This window comes from Stegastes partitus, unplaced genomic scaffold (genome assembly GCF_000690725.1).
Source record: "Stegastes partitus isolate 25-593 unplaced genomic scaffold, Stegastes_partitus-1.0.2 Scaffold1946, whole genome shotgun sequence".
Taxonomy (NCBI): Eukaryota; Metazoa; Chordata; class Actinopteri; family Pomacentridae; genus Stegastes; species Stegastes partitus.
In genome coordinates, this window is record NW_007579677.1 from 1 (window position 1) to 19,091 (window position 19,091).

General features: G+C 43.1%; 1 protein-coding gene across 1 annotated transcript in view; it reads left to right on the top strand.

The window, feature by feature from the left end:
* Positions 1 to 4,503: 4,503 nt before the first annotated feature.
* Positions 4,504 to 19,091, top strand: part of LOC103373297 (voltage-dependent P/Q-type calcium channel subunit alpha-1A-like) — a 28,947-nt gene continuing 14,359 nt past the window's right edge. The window contains exons 1-14 of the mRNA XM_008303147.1: positions 4,504 to 4,595; positions 4,690 to 4,830; positions 4,920 to 5,121; positions 5,214 to 5,378; positions 5,591 to 5,701; positions 7,753 to 7,836; positions 9,969 to 9,971; positions 11,486 to 11,602; positions 11,745 to 11,810; positions 12,104 to 12,201; positions 12,308 to 12,458; positions 12,964 to 13,091; positions 14,388 to 14,484; positions 18,491 to 18,596. Of these exons, the coding sequence (XP_008301369.1) occupies positions 4,504 to 4,595; positions 4,690 to 4,830; positions 4,920 to 5,121; positions 5,214 to 5,378; positions 5,591 to 5,701; positions 7,753 to 7,836; positions 9,969 to 9,971; positions 11,486 to 11,602; positions 11,745 to 11,810; positions 12,104 to 12,201; positions 12,308 to 12,458; positions 12,964 to 13,091; positions 14,388 to 14,484; positions 18,491 to 18,596 (1,561 nt within the window). The remainder of the gene's footprint in view (positions 4,596 to 4,689; positions 4,831 to 4,919; positions 5,122 to 5,213; positions 5,379 to 5,590; positions 5,702 to 7,752; positions 7,837 to 9,968; positions 9,972 to 11,485; positions 11,603 to 11,744; positions 11,811 to 12,103; positions 12,202 to 12,307; positions 12,459 to 12,963; positions 13,092 to 14,387; positions 14,485 to 18,490; positions 18,597 to 19,091) is intronic.

Genomic DNA, 19,091 nt, shown 5'->3' on the forward strand with positions numbered 1-19,091 from the left:
TTTTTTGTTGTTTTCTGTAATTACCCAAGATTCAGATGGCTGATTCACATAGTTGGAGTCCAGAGACTTGTTGTTTGTGTTGCCTCGTGACAGAGAGGTAATGCATTAATTATGAATTGAGGACTGAATACAGTAAACGTTAACCGTCTTGCTTCAGTGAATTATCATGGCTTCAGAACTTTTATGAAGTGAGACGCGTGCTTTCTCCTTTTGCCATTCATGTCGGACGGCACCGAGCCCTCTCTTGTGTCGGTGGGCTACGATGGGGTTTTTTTCCCGTTCATTTAATTCCCCAGTGACAGTATAACACCTGTACGCATGTGTATCAAATGTTTCCAATGCTGTAGCCCTGCGATAAATCCAGTTTCTAAAGAAATGTCAACATATCACAGCCAAATACCAACTACATGCTTTAAAATTATGCAACTTCAACACCTCTTTGACATTTATAAACTTTACCAAAAGAGGACGATTGCAGGGCTGTTGTATTGGATCTTGTTTGATTTTTTTCTTATTAGAATGATCAGTTTACATGAATTAATCCAAATTTATTTGCTAATTTCAACAGAAGTGAATTGAAAACCGTAACAATCTTTCAAATCCTCAATGAAGATGGTCTGAAACGGCATAAATAAGTGAATGCATTTGATAAACTATACTTGGGATGACCTACCATTTACTAACTTTCAGTAAACGTAAAGCTTAAACCAAAGCAAACCCCACCACTTTGCATTTATCCCCAGCATGGTATCCTCTAACTGTCCCTTCAGAGCTCCTATAACGGTTCTGGAGGTGTTGATTGGTCATTTTTCAAGCCCACACTTCTTAATTATAGCCAAAGAAGTCTTAAACTAAATACTCTCATGTATATAATTACAAATCTCTCTACCCTTTGCTTTTTGTCCAAGCCTTCATCGTTCAAAATCCCCCAAACTTCATCATTCTGGCCTCAAGTTTTTTCACTAAATATGTAGAAGATAAGGTCCCACTAATGAAAGATCCAGAGGAAATAGAGTAACTGTGGACTGTTGAAGTCTCCACACCAGATATTTGTGGTTACCAGCCACACACACGTCTATGGGCAGCAGTATCCATTACCTTGAAGGAAAAAATCCGCCACTGCACAACCTGATATCTATCATTAGCTTGTGAATCAATGCATTCAAGGATTTTATTTTTTTATTTATTTTTTTTTTAAATTGGAAGAATTCTTCTAATGTTGTGCTTTGTGGTTGGACATTTCTTATTTTGTTTATTTTGCACTGCTGCATTGGGTGGAGGCTAATTATCGACGGATGATTTGGTGATTTAGTGAAAAACGTCACCTCAGAAGAGAAGAACGTTTAAACCATTTTACCGTCAAATTTACGCAAAGAGTACACTGAATTTCCACAAACCAAACCCCTGCTACGCCTCGGTATTGTTGATATTTTTCCTGATTCTAGACCAGTTGAGTAAACGGCAGGTGCTCCAGGGTTCTCGTGGTGGTGCTCCATTTTTAAGACTGGCTTTTGCTCCAGTCATTCTCTCTGAATCATCCTTATATGTGTTTCACTAACACTCTTCCCCCTTATTTTAGTTGAATCTGTCCATGTTTCTGTATATATATGTGTGTATATATGTGTGCATCTGTCCTTATCTCTGTGTCCTCTAACGTCTCTGTGTTACATGTGGGTCAACTTTGTAAGTCTGCGCTACTTCTTCTGTCGAGTAATTCCCACAGAAATGTGAATTATGAATGGAAGCATGTGCAGTCATTCAGTATTTAAAAAAAAAAGAAGGAATATTTAATCGCAAAACAAATAATAACCAATTTAAGCAATGAAGTCTGATTTAACTACGGCGGCGATCTGAACCAGTCAGAACAGACTCGTACACATCGAGATAGGGGCTTAATTCAATTGGTGGAAATCAAACAGTACTCCAGAAAGGATCAGTGGTCTCATTGGAGATGTTTATCGCTCCTTTAATCCAATTAGTCTGGTCTGAGGGCTGCCGTGTCTTGGACCACTTTTACCGCTGTCCGTGCATATTTCTGCAGTCGGGCTTGCAGATTCATGTCCAGCGGTGATGACTAATCAAGTTCGGTTAGCTTAAAGGGATGCCTTGACATTCTGGGACGCCCGTTATACCGGCAAACATGTGTGCAAAATGACTTTCTATCAACCCTCACAGCGATTTGTTACTTACTCGTGCAGTTCCACCTCACAGTTTACCCTTTAAAGGTAGCGATAATCTCAAAAGTTAAAGGTGTACCAACAACATGTAGATCTGTAACCAGTGTGTTGTTGTCAGCAGTAGTTTGATGCTGTGATTTGTCTAAACTGTGAGTGTGCATGTCGAGGTGCATGTGTTATTTGTAGAGGGTTGATCTAACAAAAAGCAGGCCTTGTGTTCTCTTTTTTCTCTCTCTCTGTCTCTCATGTGGATGTTTTTTTCCCTCAAAAACCCCCTCCTGCTTTCTCTGTGTCCCATTCTGTTTCCTTCTCCCACCCCGGGTCTGGTTTTTTTTTTGTTTTTTTTGTGTCTCCTCTCTCCCTTTTTGTCTCGCTGTCTCTCACCCTTTACTCATCTCTTCTTCTTCGTTTGGAACCACCAACAGCGGCGGCGGGTAAAGTTCTCTTTCTTTGTTCCTCCTCCTTTTTTCTCTCCTCTCTTGCACTCTCGGTGTCTGTTCCTCTGACCACACTGGCTCTCTCTCATTTCCATCCATCCCTACGTCACAGCTGAAACGTGTACTCGTCTGTTCGTCCCCCTTTTTTATCCATTGTTCACCATGGAACAGCTCTGACTCAACTTAAACCTCGCATTAACCTGCATCTGGGAAATTAGACTTGCAGGTTTATCACAGAAAATATGATGAAGGATAGAAACTACATCAGAAAAAGGCTCCATTAGGAAAGTTATTCTCAAACAATCACTGGTGAAGATGTCGCCAATAAAAAAAGCATATTTGTGAGTGCACACACAAAGTCACACATACTCACAAAACCAGCAGCAGTCTGCCATCTGGCCCAACAGCTGGATGACACATGCAGCTGTGCACACAGATGCTGTCCCCCCTCAGGACCACTTTAATGACCTTTGAACTTAATTTCTTCACCATGATCTTTACACTGGGAGGATTTAATTTAAAAAAGGTATTTAGAGCAGTGAAGTTTTCTATGGTGCTGAGAGTGGCCCCTTTTTTTTTAGGCTCAGTTAAATCTTTACACTCTCTTTAGGCAGTTTAGTTGTAAATGCAACTTCTTTTTGACTTCTCCCCTCACACATGAACCTAGAAATTGCCAAAGTGCTACAAAAGAAAGAGGTTTGGCTTCGCATTTCATCAAAGAAATGCTCGCTAAAGTGTCCTTGTCTTGGCCAAAAAGCCCCACAAGACAAGCTTCCATGCTGTTTGAACAATGCTGTGAAACCAGCTGATCCAGGTTGTAGTCTTATAGAAACGAACCGGTCGAGTCATCAAAAGAGAGAGTTTGGCGCTTCGTTTTAAGTTTTTAACCGCTGTTGGAACACATTGACGCCACCAAAATGTTTGAAGATTGTGGAGTTGTTTTACCTTTTCTTAAACTTTTGATAATGTGGAGCAGGAGTTTACTTTGCTTCGCTTTACGACTACGACTAAACTCTCTCTGCAAATGTCTCTATATAGAATAGAGTTGTCCGTCACTCAACCTGCTGCTTCAAAGTAGAAATATTGCAGCATGGAAAGCAAGGTTTCAATGCAGCATGATTATACTTCACCATTAGCTGGGCATGTGCAAGCCGAGGCTTAAGCCATCCTTGTAAAGCATTGAAATACGTTGCAAAGTAATAAACGAGTGTAGCTCCCGGATAGCATTCAGACAGGAATGATATCAGTCGTCCCCATAGCATGTACCGTAGTCGTAAAATACCACCTAACTCTAGCATGTAGCTCAAATGCTAACCTCACACTTAGGCAAGAGGCTAAGGCGTAATATGATAGCAACGCTGCATGTGTTGCTATGTATTTAACCCACACGCAGTTACTCTTTTTGAGTTAACTCGGACGCACATCAAGAAATGGCCGCCCACTTTGCCATTTTGGAATCGAGAGGACCGAAGCCGTCGTGTTACGTCTGAGCCGGCTGACTCCTCTAATCTGTGTGTGTGTGCGCTCTTCTGTGTGTGTGTCTGCGTTGCGGTGTGCGTGCATGTAGGGGGAGCAGTAAAGGAAAAGACATCAGCACCATCAAGTCTCTGAGGGTACTGAGAGTGTTGCGACCTCTGAAGACTATCAAACGTCTTCCCAAACTCAAGGTGTGTTGACGCAAACGTTTCCTGCGGTGCCCAAACTTCAGACCAGAATACACACATTCAAACATCGATTTCAATCCAATGTCTTTTGTTTTTTTTTTTCTCCACACGGTAACCAAAAGCTCTCCCTGTGCCGTTGCCTTCCTCTCTCCTCAGGCTGTGTTTGACTGCGTGGTGAACTCTCTGAAGAATGTGCTCAACATCCTGATCGTCTACTTACTCTTCATGTTCATCTTTGCTGTGGTGGCGGTGCAGCTCTTCAAGGGCCGATTCTTTTACTGTACCGATGAGTCCAAAGAGTTTGAGCGTGACTGCAGGTCAGGAGATGCTTTACGCACAAATGTGAGACCAAACCCCCCCCTCAACCCTTTCGCTTTCATTGTGCTGATGACGTGGTTTTGTATATTTCAGAGGCGAATATTTGGTGTATGAACGCGAAAACGAAGTGAAGGCGCAGAAGCGGGAGTGGAAGAAGTACGATTTCCACTACGACAATGTGGCTTGGGCCCTTCTCACCCTCTTCACTGTGTCTACCGGAGAGGGGTGGCCGCAGTGAGTTTGCATGAACATGTGCGGGTACATTTTTTTTTAAAAACCACGCGCTTCCCGACAAGCCTCTAACCCTAAACGTGTCCCCGCAGGGTGCTGAAACATTCAGTGGATGCGACCTATGAGAATCAGGGCCCGAGCCCAGGGTACCGGATGGAAATGTCCATCTTTTACGTGGTGTACTTCGTGGTCTTCCCCTTCTTCTTCGTCAACATCTTCGTAGCTCTTATTATCATCACCTTCCAGGAACAAGGGGACAAGATGATGGAAGATTACAGTTTAGAAAAGAACGAGGTGAGGACGGATTAAGGAAGGGGAAGTGAATGCACTGGGAGGAGGCATGATGAGAGGAAAGAAACATGTTATTTTATGTTTTTTTTTGACAGAGAGCCTGTATAGACTTTGCCATCAACGCAAGGCCTCTGACGCGTCACATGCCTCAGAACAAGCTGAGCTTTCAGTATCGAATGTGGGAGTTTGTGGTGTCGCCGCCGTTTGAGTACACTATCATGGCGATGATCGCACTCAACACAGTTGTGCTGATGATGAAGGTAAGATACCAACACTGACAGAAACAACATGTACTAGTGAGCACCAAGTTGCTGAAGTTGACATCTGAGTGTTTGCTGTTTGGACGACGCTCAACTGGATGAGCTGAATCTCTTTATGTGTCTTTACACGTCTTTTTTCTGTGTGTGTCTGCATGTGTGCTCACATGAACTCATGTTACCTGCGTTATTTGCTGCGTGTGTCTCGTTTGCAGTATGACGGAGCTTCTAATACCTATGAAGACGTGTTAGCCAACCTGAACATAGTGTTTACCTCCCTCTTCTCCATGGAGTGTGTACTCAAGATCATCGCATTTGGAGCTCTGGTGAGTGCATGTGTGTGTTGAGGATGCAGAATCACGGAGATAGTTTCTATAAATTATTATGACACGGTATTAGATTAATAAGGATCGCCAGGAAGTACCGTAATTTTTAGACTATTAAGCGCACCTGAATATAAGCCGCACCCACTAGCTTTTAAAAGAAAACCAGTTCTGTACATATACAGGCCGCACTCGTCTCTAAGCTGCAGGTGTCCACGTTGTAACACGAGATATTTGCACAGAAAGATGTTTTAAACTTTTAATTAAATGCAAACCGGTAACATAAACAAATACGTAGATGCTTTTTTTCCAAACAGTTCCTGTAACACGGCTGGTTAAGAAAATAAAAACTACAGCAGCCTACCAGGAAAAGTCATTGATCGCTATCTTCATCTTCCTCCTGCACTAAAACCACTAAAGTCGTCTTCTTCAGTGTCTTCAGGAGTTGAACAGCCTCAGAATCACTTCCTCAGTCTCTCTCTGTCGTTGTCGCTCTCAATGTCACTTTGGTCTCGAGGCAAATTTGCAAAAATCGTAAAAATCTATAAATTAGCCGCGTCATTGTTTAAGCCGCAGTGTTCAAAGTGTGTGAAAAAGAAGTAGCGGCTTATAGTCCGGTACACAACAGTGACACTGCAGAAATCCATTCAAATGCAAACAAACACTCCGGAAACGTTTTATTAGGATTAAAAAAAGACAATTACTCACCTAAAGTTCTTTGTAGATGCGCTCCACTCTGCCTTGTCTTATATCTTCGGAAAGCCGTTTCTGCATAATTGCAATAGTCTTGAGAAGAAGTACAGGAAGACTGAATACGCCTGCATGACTCATGACCAAAATAATGTGCTGAAAGACGCAAAGTGGATTCAGCAAACGCTGCTCTGTTTCACGTCATGAAGGTCTTTGCTGCAGCCTCGTCACATTGTCACACTTTGCCTGTCGTGCGTTATGGTTTACATATTTAATGAGAAACTTGAGGGGGGGAGGGGGGAACTAATGAGCTGCTTTCAGGTAAAACAAAACCAAAAAAAAAAGCAAAGAAAACTGCCAGAAATCAGCAGTAAAATGTGCAGTCATTAGAGCTGCAGAGGAGGTGGACGAGGAAGGAGAAAAAAAAAATGGATATAGGAGATGGTTTAGGGATGAATGCTGGGAGGAGATAAGGGTAATACAGTAATTAGAAGAATGAGAGTGAATGACATATAGGCGGTAAGAAAGAGAAGCGGAGATTACGGAGCGGGTGGTGATTAAGGACGAGCGGATTTGAATCTTGGAGAGCTTGCTTGGACAAACTCAGCGTGCATGTCACAAACAGAAGAGATGTGTGCGTCAAGGTGGTTTATTTTAATAGCCGCCTCCCTTGCTCTCTCCACGTCCCTTCGCCGATCTAATGCACAGTTTGGCTACAGGCAATATGTAGGAAAGCAAAAGAGGAAGAGCCCACCATCTTCTATTTGCTAAGCTGTGTTCTACTATGTAATTCCATGTATGTGTGTGTGGGGGGTAATTAGATATGGGACAGAGCCGTGTTACTGGTTTGTGCAAGTTGTTCAAACTGAAGCCGTGACATTGTGTTGGTCGGTGCTATACAGTAATATACAGTACGTGATGTTTGATAGCTGCTGTAGTCTTCTGATGCGGTACAATTTGTCCCGAGCCTGTCTGCTGGCATCCATCCAGCATGCCGTCACTGATGGTCCATTTGTCTCATCTAATTTCTTTCCTGTTCCCGTCCGACACTGACATGTCTCTCTCTTTTTTTTTCCCACTTTCTTCTTCTCCTTCTCTGTCTTGTCTGACGCACATTCTCTGTCTTTTTTTTTTTTTTTTTTAATTCCTTACCTTTCAATCTCTTTTAACCTCTTTTTATGCGTTTCGATTTTGACATTTTCCTTTCAACGTGGTCTCCGTCTCCTGACGTCGCCCCGTTTCTATGTTCATATTTATCTCTTCCCTGCCACATCCATGTTCCTCTGTCACCTCATACGTTCCCTTTTTTTCTGCTTCTTCTCTGTCCCTGTCCTGTCTCTCTCTTTCTCTTGTCCTGATCACAGAATTATTTCAAAGATGCCTGGAATATTTTTGACTGTGTGACAGTTCTGGGCAGCATCACTGACATCCTGGTTACTGAGCTTGGGGTAAGTAGCAGGATTTTATGTGTCGTTGTGCATGTTTGACAGTCGAAACTGTACACAGACGGACTTGATGTTGAATTAGCGATGTTTAGTTGAGCTGAGGTATTTGTTAGGTGAGCTCCGGCATGTGTCTGTGGATTCCCGCGTCTGCCACGCTGTCTAAAAAACATACAGCGGGCAAGACGAGCAGCGAAGGGAGAGCATGAGTTAGAGGCCACTGTTGAGTCGAGCTTTGCTCAGTCATGCATGAGCATCTCTTGAAAGTCTTATATAATTGTCCCAGTTGGTGGGATGGGGATCCAGCTAGCCAGCACTGAGCCACTGACAGGAAGGCAGGAAGCATGCTGATGCTCTGCGGTGAGTCGGTTCACGGCTTGTCCGAGCAGCCTAGTAGTCAATCATATTATCGGGTTGCAGCTCAGGTGGCCGGTAGAGGCTCTTCAGCAGCATCGCACATGTGTGAGCGACCACAGCTGAAGGCTTGAAGGTCATATGAAGATCTGACTGTACACAAACAATTAAAAAACAACAACAAATGCCTGAAAAAGGACATTTATGGGTTCATTCTAGCATCATAGTTAGAGATCAATCAGATTTCGATTCATTTTTGCTCCACAAATGACCCATTCATTTAAAGTTTTAGTGACATTTTCTGTCCGGCAATCACCTGAAAGATGTATGCAGGGCAAAATGAAAAACCAGAATGAGGTAACATATGGCCATGAAACTGCTGATGTGTGTGCAGGTCTACTAGTGTGAGGGCATCGTTCATGTCTCTTTGTGTTGCATATAATGGAGGATAGTGTCATTGTTAAAACATGATTCAAACCCTCTGAACTCTGAGCAGATTCTGGGCATTTGTTTAGTTGTTTTTTTGCTCCTGGCACATTTTTTATTCACTGTGGACTCATTTTTTTGAAACAGCAAAAAAAAAAAAAGGGTCCACATGTGTTGCTTTTACTGGGAAACATGGTGACTCTACATAACGTACAAGTTTTACTCACACAGCCTGCAGTTCAGCCGAAAAGTCCCCGAATCTTTGTCACGGTGCTCGCAGCTCAGTCAGAGATTTTTTTCACAGAATCTGTTGACTAAAGCGATTTTGATGATTTTTCAAAGATGACGTGCTTTTCGACGGGTCTTGGGGTTCAGAGGGTTCATAAGAAATCACTGTGAAGTTGTGCTCAGACAGAACATGTAAGTTTCAGATGTGACTAAATCTGAATTTTCCCAGTCTGGTGCAAACACAGCTGAAGATATTCCAACTGGAGCAAAACACCACATTTGTTCTGGGAATGCATAAATATCATAAATGTACAAAGATGAGAGTGTAAAGCAATCATTTGTAAATTGGCTGTTTGGGGGCAACTGAGCTGTAAGAATAAACTGTGCTCTGTCTGAACATACCTTAAACCTCTTGTTACCTGAGGATTCATGCAGAATTACAGATAGACCTGGTAGGAATAAAATGCCTAAACTGTATCCAAGATGTGTTTGAACTTATTGGATAGCTTTGATTCAAAGCGATTCAAAAGGTCATACCCAGAACAGTCAGATTTGTGCATTTGTGTATTTGCTGTACCAAGATTCAAGACCTATTCCATCGAAAACAGCGAGAAATCCGAGCGACTGAAGCTCTCACGTGGCTTAAATTCATTGTCAAGTTTTAGAAAATAGTTCTATGATTAAGTGCTTCTTATTAGTTGAGAATCCACCGATCCTCTGCTGTCTTGATTCTTGGTATCGGCGCCGTGTGTTTGTACGTAATGTGCAGACAGACACCTGCTGCCGTGCTAATTTGTCACTTTAATGACTCTTGATTTCTTTCTTGTTTTTATCTTTTTACATGCTTTCTTTAAATCGTCCACAAACTTAACGACGATCTACTGTAATCTACTTCGCCCCATCCCCCCTTCTCCCCACAACACCTACTACTACTACCACTACTTCTACTACTACTACTACTACTACTTCTTGCCGTGATTCCATCCAATCAAAATGCACTATGAATCCTCTGTGTCCACCCATGACAACTGGCTTGGTCAATCTGTCTGGTTGTTCTTCGAACCAACCAAAAAAAAAAAAATCCAAAAATTTGCTGCTATAAACCATATGTCTGCAACATCCACATGTAGATGGTTTGTAATTTTTTGGAGATCTTGTTTTACTGCATCCGTTTTACGTGCACGCCAGCCAATGTTGTGAAATGTGCATGTCGTGCTTGACAACTCAGAAGCCTCGACTCTGAGCGAAGGCCAACTTCTTACTTGTTGCCTCTCTGCCAGTCACTGTGTTTGTGTGTCTGTACAAACATATATATATATATATATATATATACACAAATCTACGTGTGTGTGTATATATATATATAGCATCCTTTACTGCTCACTTTGTAAAGGATTGGACTCTGTAATCTGGAATAGATTGCCACATCTATCCGCTGAGATTAGCCATTCATCGCATACAATATATACACGTAGCCGGCCACACATGTGACAGTGACTGGGAGAGTGTTTCCAGCGAGTCCAAAGCTTTGCCCGTGGCAGAGAGAACAAGTGATGCATGCTGCCTCTTGCATGTCTTTGGCAGGGACCCTTTATTTTCACAGCACACATACACACACACACACACACAGACAGAAATATAATACACGCTGTATTGTAAACGGAACCTGCATGTGCTGCTGCCAGTTTCTTTTATCACTTTGAAACTGCAGTCTTTTACTGCGGTAAACAGTCGAATACATATCGTAGGATCCCACACAGGTTTATAATATGTATGCTTTTTTTTCCAATTTAAATAAGAAAAAAAAAATAGAATGGAAAAAAACTGAAATTATTGCCACAAAGATCAGTTTTAGATTCCACCTCGTAAGCGACATAATCAAGTCGATGAGAGTGAAAAACATGGAAAAAACAATGAAATTCACCTGAGATATTACGACCTTTGTTAGTCCTTGAACCACCCTCCGTTCTTATGTGACACGACTACAGTACGTCACGTGACTCGGGCACTCGATCCTATTGGATTTGCATGAGCTGCCATTAGGTTTGCTGCTTGCTTTAGTTCACATCTGCATGCTGTGGGCTTGCTTCATTGTTAAAAAAATAAATAAATTAATTGCATTTTTTTTGCCTTGAGAGAATTAGTGCATTTGGTTGTCTTTCCAAGAAAACGTCCTGAGGTCCCTGCACTTCTTAACTACTCACCACTCCTACCACGATTACTACTAATCTGTCCCAATTGGATGAAACTAGTTAGATCTGGATGATTTCCTTTCCCTTGTGTTGTATTGTTTGGTTTTGACTAACTTACTGGTTATGAAACGCTTGTCGGAGCCTTGCTGATTTGAGTTTGGTTTGCTTTGACTTGTTTGGCTCCCGATTCTTTCGTTTGTGTTTGAGTTTGAATCTCCATTGATTTGAGTTTGACTGTTTTCCCCTTATTTTTTCTTTTTATGTTTTTGGTTGTCTGAGAAACCTTTATTTTTTTTGTCTTCTTTTTCCTCCACGCTGCAGTACAACTAACTACTCTTTCTTTCTTTTTTTATTCCAACCCCGAATCCTCCCTCCCCCGCTCTCCTCCCTTTTTCTTCACTTTCCTATCTACAACTTCTCTCCGTCTCTCTGGTTGTGTCGTGGCTGTACTGTAGAATAATTTCATCAACCTAAGTTTCCTAAGGCTGTTCAGGGCAGCTCGTCTCATCAAGCTACTGAGGCAGGGAGAAACCATTCGCATCTTGCTCTGGACCTTCGTTCAATCTTTCAAGGTTTGCTTCCAATTACGCGTGTTCCAATTATGTATAGACTTCACACGCGGACATACATATACATAGGTGCGGCCCTTTATTATCTTGCGCAGTGCACTTTTCCGGCAGCTTAACACCAAACGATTAATGCGTTTCTCCTCAGGCGCTGCCTTATGTCTGCCTCCTCATTGCCATGCTGTTTTTCATCTACGCCATCATTGGGATGCAGGTGGGTGAGAGCCTCCGTCTAAAAATTGCTACAGCGCTTTTGGGATGCATTAAATATGTTTTATGGTATCATTATGATGAGGAGGACACGGTGGAGGAGGAGAATGAGGATGATGATAATGGTCATAAGGATTTGGTGCACGATGGGAGGAGGAGGAGGAGGAGGAGGAAGATTATGGAAACAGTGACGGCATGTGTGTCGTAAAGTTTCGGGGTGTTAATTAAATTCTGGTGGCAGAGAAAGGCCCAAAAGGTCACCGGTTAACAACTGTGGTCTGGTCTTTGTTTTGACAGCTGTTTGGGAATATTGCAATCGAAGAAGACGGAGAGAGTGCCATCAACCAACACAACAACTTCAGGACCTTCATACAGGCTCTGATGCTTCTCTTTAGGTGCTTATATATGTGTGTGTGTGTGAACCTGTAATGTCTGCAAGATGCATACGTCTGTGCCTAGCCGAACAAAAACAGCAGAAAACATTTTTTTGTGCGTTTGCAGGAGTGCAACAGGAGAGGCGTGGCACGAGATCATGCTGGCGTGTCTGGGGGGTAAAGAGTGCGACCCCCTGTCAGGGAACACGGAGCCGGAGTGCGGCAGCCAGGTTGCCTACCTCTACTTTGTCTCCTTCATCTTCTTCTGTTCGTTCTTGGTAAGAACACGCTTCACATTCCAAAACCTGCCGCTGTTGTGTTGATCCAGCGTCGCTTAAAAATGCACAAAACATGGAAAATGTCACTGCGTGTGTCTATAGATATGTCTGAGAAGACGTAGGAAGCCCTCTGTCTCAGTTAAAGCAGTCCCTACGAACATTAAAGATTCATTTTATCTCACACTGATAGACTTTTTGTTTTACTTTTGCATTGTTTTATGAACTCTACTTATTGCTCTGTGGTTGTTCTTACAGCAGATGCACATTAGCTGCTTGCTAACTCTGGTGCTACTACTTTTATTCGTCCCTGCAAAAAACAAACGAATAAACTAACCGTTCATGTCAGTGTGACCTCTTCCAGCATCTTATTCCAAACACCCTAAAAGATTCTTCATGTTGTCTCGAATTTAAACAATTAATCGAGCAAATTTAATCACTAAGCTGATGTTTGATTTGTCCGATAAGATATTTATTATAGGTTGTTGTTGTTTTTTTTAATGTGTAGATGCTGAATCTGTTTGTCGCCGTCATCATGGACAACTTTGAGTACCTGACCAGGGATTCATCCATTCTGGGACCTCACCATTTGGATGAGTATGTCAGGATATGGGCCGAGTATGATCCTGCTGCTTGGTGAGTGGTAACGTGCACACACTCAGGTGCACACAGACACATACAGAAAGAGAAGCAACACACATAAGTGAAATTTAAATGCGTAGAAATACTTACAACCTCACCTTCAGTATGTTTTTTTGTGGTTGTTTTTATTAACGTTGCTAACATAAAGAGAAAAGCCCAAAAATCAATGACAATTTTTTCCTACATTTTTTTATTTTTTTGTGTGAGTTTGTTGTTTTTTTTGGTAACACGTCATCAGATATTTTGAAGTGCAGAAATGAACAGAGCTAGTCAAAACAAGGTAACGTTTTAGCCAAACAGCTGCAAGGGGGCTGTGACGGATCTGAGCATAACCGCATCCGGTTATCTCTGTCGCACCGTACAACCCCATCCTCCTCCTCCTCCTCCTCCTCTTCCTCCCCTTCATCCTCCCTTTTCTGTAAACTGTCCTCAGATAGCCTTCCCCCCCCTCTCCCAAAACCTTCTCCCCTCTTCTGGAATACTGCCAAAAAACTTAACGTGGCACCGTCTACACTCGGAAAACGTCCCTCCCACCCCCATGTAGTCTTAAGTGTCTGCTGTAGACATGCTAAGTTTCACGGTACCTTGTATTCCAGTGCCTGTGTGTTGCCCTCTCGCTGTCCTGTAGACTGCCGTAGAAAAGTGGGACATAAAAGAAGAGGAGAAGAGAGGAAGGATTATTGAGAAAGTTGAGCTTCAGTAGCAGCGTTTTTAGAAATGTGTAAAACAGTTTATCTCGGTGCACATTTCTCCAAACTGACTATTTTTTTTTCGAGATGCTGCAGCGGGAACAACCAGAGAGGCTGACACCGAACACATACTTAGTGGGAGGGCATCGGCACACCACAAGTAGCTATTAAGCAGTAAACCATTTACCAAGCACATGTTTTACTGGTCCTTCAATTATATTGTGCACACATCTAGTTAAGGGGAAGAAAAAGCGGCAGGAAAAAAGGGGGTTGAGGAAGCGAGGAAGACGACAGAATAAAAGAATCTGGCAGTTCCTAAAGAGCGCCTTTAATAGAATGTGCCACGCAGCGAAGTGATGTGTTTATTATTTGTGTGCGTGCATGTAGAGTTTGCGAAGGTGCGTTCAAGTGAAGAAATGAGTCCGTTTTTTTTTTGTTTTTTTTTACATATTGTAAAGTATTTTCAGATACTGTGTTCTTGTCAATCTTGTGCTCTTCCTCCCGATGTTTTCTCTTCTTTCTGACTGTGCGTGAGTGTGTTTTTTTCCCCCTCCCTGTGCGTATGTGTGTGTTTGTTAACTCCCCTGTATTCTTCTTGCAGCGGGCGCATACATTATAAGGACATGTACAGTTTATTACGAGTTATCGACCCGCCTCTCGGCTTAGGCAAGAAATGCCCCCATAGGGTGGCCTGCAAGGTTTGACTTCCATTCAAACGAAACCTCTCAACCACACTTGCTAGCCACAGCATCCAGGAATGGAGTGAATGCCGCTTTGTTTTTTTTTGTTTTTTTGTTTTTTTTTTCATTTCAACTTTACGACTTCTTTTCCACCATTATTGACTTGCATTCTGAACTGCTGAGAGAATGTGCGGGACAATGCAGACACCCAGAGAAGCATGTGAAATGCACCAACTGAAATGGGGGAGGGAAAAAAAAAAAAAAAAATCCACATTAAGATGTTTTGTTGTAATATATTTTTATTTTTTTATTTTCTTATAAATATCCTTTCCTTTTGCTTGCTGTGGAGCCATGGCTATGATGTAGCAGGCTACGGTTTCCCACTGTAGTGTTGCATTGTTCTCGGTTTTTTGGGGGTTGGGGAAAAAGACAGAAACTGCATTGACACCCCTTCCTCTTCCTCCCCTCTCTCTCGTCCGAGCAGGAGCAGCTTGGTGCCTGCTGTCAAGCTCCACCCTGCTCTCCTGTGCAAGCACACACACACACACACATGTTGTGTAAAAGCTTTATCTTCTGAGAATATTAAATTCCAATCGGTAGCTTCCCTCCTGTTGTCTCCCTTCCTCCCTCTCTTCACAAACATGACAAACTGTTGGAAAGAAAAAAAAGAAAGGCCAAAATCTCTCCAAATCAGCCCGATAACCTTGTCTTTCTGTTGTTTTACTTTTTTTTCTGGTCATTTTTCTTTCTCTCTATGTGACCTCCTCTCTCTCTAATCGATTGTCTCTTCCATCTCTTTTTGCCACTCTCTTTTCTCCCTTCTCAATATATCTGCATCTCTCTCTCTTTTCTTGTGCTTTTTTTTGTTAACGGGGTTGGTGGCACTGGCTGATGATGATGATGATGCAGTGGCAGGATCAGTTGCAGGGAAATGTATGACATGCTGAGGCACATGTGTCCTCCACTAGGCCTCGGGAAGAGGTGTCCGGCACGGGTGGCCTACAAGGTCAGAAAGGCCCCCACCGTCACCCGAGTCCTCTGCGGGTGTCGTGGGTTATTCTTCTTGGGTGCTCTAGGAGGGGAGGGAGCAGGGATTTAAGCGCTCAACGTGGTGTAAACTTTAGTGTCCTTGTTCCCTTGGTTCTATTTCTGTTTCTTTTCGTGGAAACGTGGGGGTGGGCTGGTCGGTGTTGTGGCGTTGTGTGGTGTGGGATCGGTGGGCGGAGCTAGCCAGGCGGTTAGGTTGGAGGGTCGGTCGGTATCCGCAGGAGGGGACGAGAACGAGGGACCTTCTCAGCTCGTTTGCACCGTAGAAACACCGGCTCGCTCACACAGACATGCACGGACGTCACCGTCAGTATATATTCTGCCAATGATGGTCGTACAGATTAACTATCCAAACATCTGTAAGCGTTAAATTCCACACATGTAGACACCGCTAAACACACACCCGCTCCCACAGAAGCATGCGTGTGCAGCAGGGCTTGGAAGGTCTGCCAGACTTATGTCCTCCGACTCGTTCCATCCTGTGGATGAAGCAGAAAACACACACACACACACACGCACACACACATGCACCGAAACGCACACAGAATTCAGGTCATATCAACCTACACATGGATATTTTCTGTTACTTCTCATGGTAGAGAGAGCAGAAGGGCTTGTGTCAGTGATGTGTTTTCCTCAGAGAGCCTTTGGTTGCCATACAGAAGCCGTTCTTTTCTCTGTCACCCTTCATGTAGCAGCTCCAAGCCCCCAAGCAGCCTTTTCTATCTGCAAGTCCAATCTTCTCTTTGTCCTTTGGTTCTGTCGTCAATGCAGTTCTATTCTGTTTCCAGCCCCCCCCTCCACCCTCCACCCTCCACCACCACCACTTCATCTCTGCATATTGCTCCCTTCCCCACACATGCACACTCCCTCACCTGCCTTCTGCATGGCCGATAACCACCACCTCCTCCTGCGAACGCCCCCGTCTGTCGTCTACAGCACAGACACAAGGAGTCTGACACACAAGTTGTCATTAGGATAGAAATATGCAGGATAACAGCGACACATTTGCCACATGTTCCTGTAAACTCCTCCTGTGATCAGATTGAAAAGTCATTGGCAGATCACTGTGAGCCTTTTGAGGGGGGGGCAGCCGGCCAAACAGCCTGTAGGCACAGGAGATCACGACATCGCTAACCATCGCTTTATCCAACTCCCCTCCTTCTCTATTAAACCTGGGGCAAATAGTACAGACATGTGACACTATTTGGATGAGACGTCACCACGAGAGCAATTTATAACATCGAAATCCCCGTCTGTGGTCCCCTGATTACACCAGATACCCAGCTATTGCTACCTCAGTGGTACTTACATGTGCTATCTGACCCAGGTGTTCCTCTCTTTCTCTTTCTCGGCCTTTATTTTAACCCCTCCACTGTCCATCCTTGCACCACTCACCCGTTTACTTTCATCCTCACACTATTTTTTAAAGCCTCCTTCCTGAAAGTACTAAAACAAACCTAACATGCTTCTCATGCATGGTTTAACATCTTAATCTATCCCCCGATGATTATCATTGGAACGGTTTTCCAGAAAAGTCACCGTTTCTTTTCTTTTTTCTTACTTTGCCATTGAGAGAAACCCGAAGCCCTCCTTTGACCTTCCAACCGCTCCACAGAACAATGAGCCCCTTTAGCTCCACTGCTTTTAATCTCCAATCTTCTGAAGAGAGACAGCAGAGCCTTCAGGCAGGACCGCTTTCTTTTTTACACACAACTAAGTATGGTGATGTTTCTTTTTCTATTTTTTCTTTGCATAGTTTTGGGGGTTTTTTTTATATTTTTGGTTCGTTTTTCTCTTTACATGCTCCAGCTCATAACCTATTGATTTCTCTTTCTGTCATGTCTTTCCCTTAAGCTTTTCTTTTCAGTTCTTATTCTATCTTTTTCTTTTTTTCCTGGCAGAAGAAATATGTCTTTTCACCCCATGTTTCCTTCATACACCTGGATTATGTTCACCTGAAAAATCATTACGCATCTTAGCACCAGAACAGCGCTTCCATGGTGGGCTTTTTTTTGTTTGTTTTTTTTGTTTCTTCCTCTTTCCACTTTTCCACAGAGTGCTGCTCTCTCTCACCTATTAACCCTCCAAGTCTGTATCCATTTTTCACACATTAGACATCAGACAACCAGCGGTAGAGCTACCGGCTTTCAGCACAGCCCCATCGTCTACAAATTGCCCTCGATAGCAGCCACATTAAAATAACTCTCAAACTCATTTTAATGTCACCAACAGAGGACGCTTTCTGTGTACAGCTGCGAAGCTGCTTGTCCTGTGAGGCATATTGTGTGTGCATTGCATGCCGCATGGGGGTGGGATGTGGAAGATGGATTAAAGGAGAGGCGTTTAATCAGAATGTGGAGGGGGGAAGCATGACACGCTGCATGTCTGGGTTGTCGCCGAGTTCTTCTGCCACCAAACGCGCATGAACGTCACTCTGGGAGTTGGTGTGTGTCCTCGTGTTGTCGGTTTCTATTGCTAACCAACAAGACCGATGAAAGCTCAAACCAATAAACCCAGTTTGTTTTTGGTTTATTGGCTTATCGGCTGGTCTCTGTTGGGTTTACTCTGAACCTCCAAACCTCTAGGGGGAGCTCTGGACAATAGTAGCTGCTGCTCAGCCTGTCAATCCTGTTTTTGAATTTGAAACTCAAGAACGCAGGTTAAACCAACCTGTGAGGTCTTTTGAATATCAGGACAAATCTTAAAAGTCTTCACTGATCAGTTTGGTACTCACAGGTTTGATTATGTCACAAAAATCTACGATGAATTCGTCCTTGCACAAGTCAAGAGTGAACAATTTGACCCCGGTCAGGCAGACGCAATGCACAGCTCCTTCCACCTCCAAGCCTCCCTTCTCCCCGCTCCCCTTCCCGCCACCAACTCAGTGCTCCTCCCTGTTGTCACCTGGAGGTTCCACAAACCCCATCTTGCCCCCAAGTTTTCTCACCGCTCACCCTGATTGGCTCGTCCACAGAGACTGCTGCGCATGGATCTGCCCGTGGCCGACGACAACACGGTCCACTTCAACTCCACCCTCATGGCTCTGATTCGCACGGCGCTGGACATCAAGATCGCCAAAGGTCAGGACGGTTTGGAGCCTCCCTTTGGTCTCAGCGATGAGCTTTCTGTTCCTTTCTTCTTCTTCTTCTTCTCCCTCCCAGTGCAGCGCTGTCTGCTGTTCCTGTGCTGCAGCTAATATACAGCGATTAATAAAAATGTTGGAAGTTTTGTCTTTCTTTGCTTTTCAATGTGGTCAATTTGTTTTGACAAGTTTTTTAATTTTTTTTTCTTAAATGGCTCTTTCATGTGAAAATAGGAGCAAATTTCTACAAAATAATGTTAGTTATTTAAAAAATACCTGTCTCTTTAAATGGAGCGAATACCTATGAAATCAATCATTTTCACTTATTTTCGTTTTATATTTTAAATCAGTTTGAATTAAGTGACATGACTTTGACTTGCTGGATTAGTATCTTCATTTAAATCACCTCTTAAAACCCTTTTTTTAAATCAGCTTGCTTTAATGTGACATCTATTTTTAATCTTCAATTAATTTTTTGAAAGATCTTATTTTA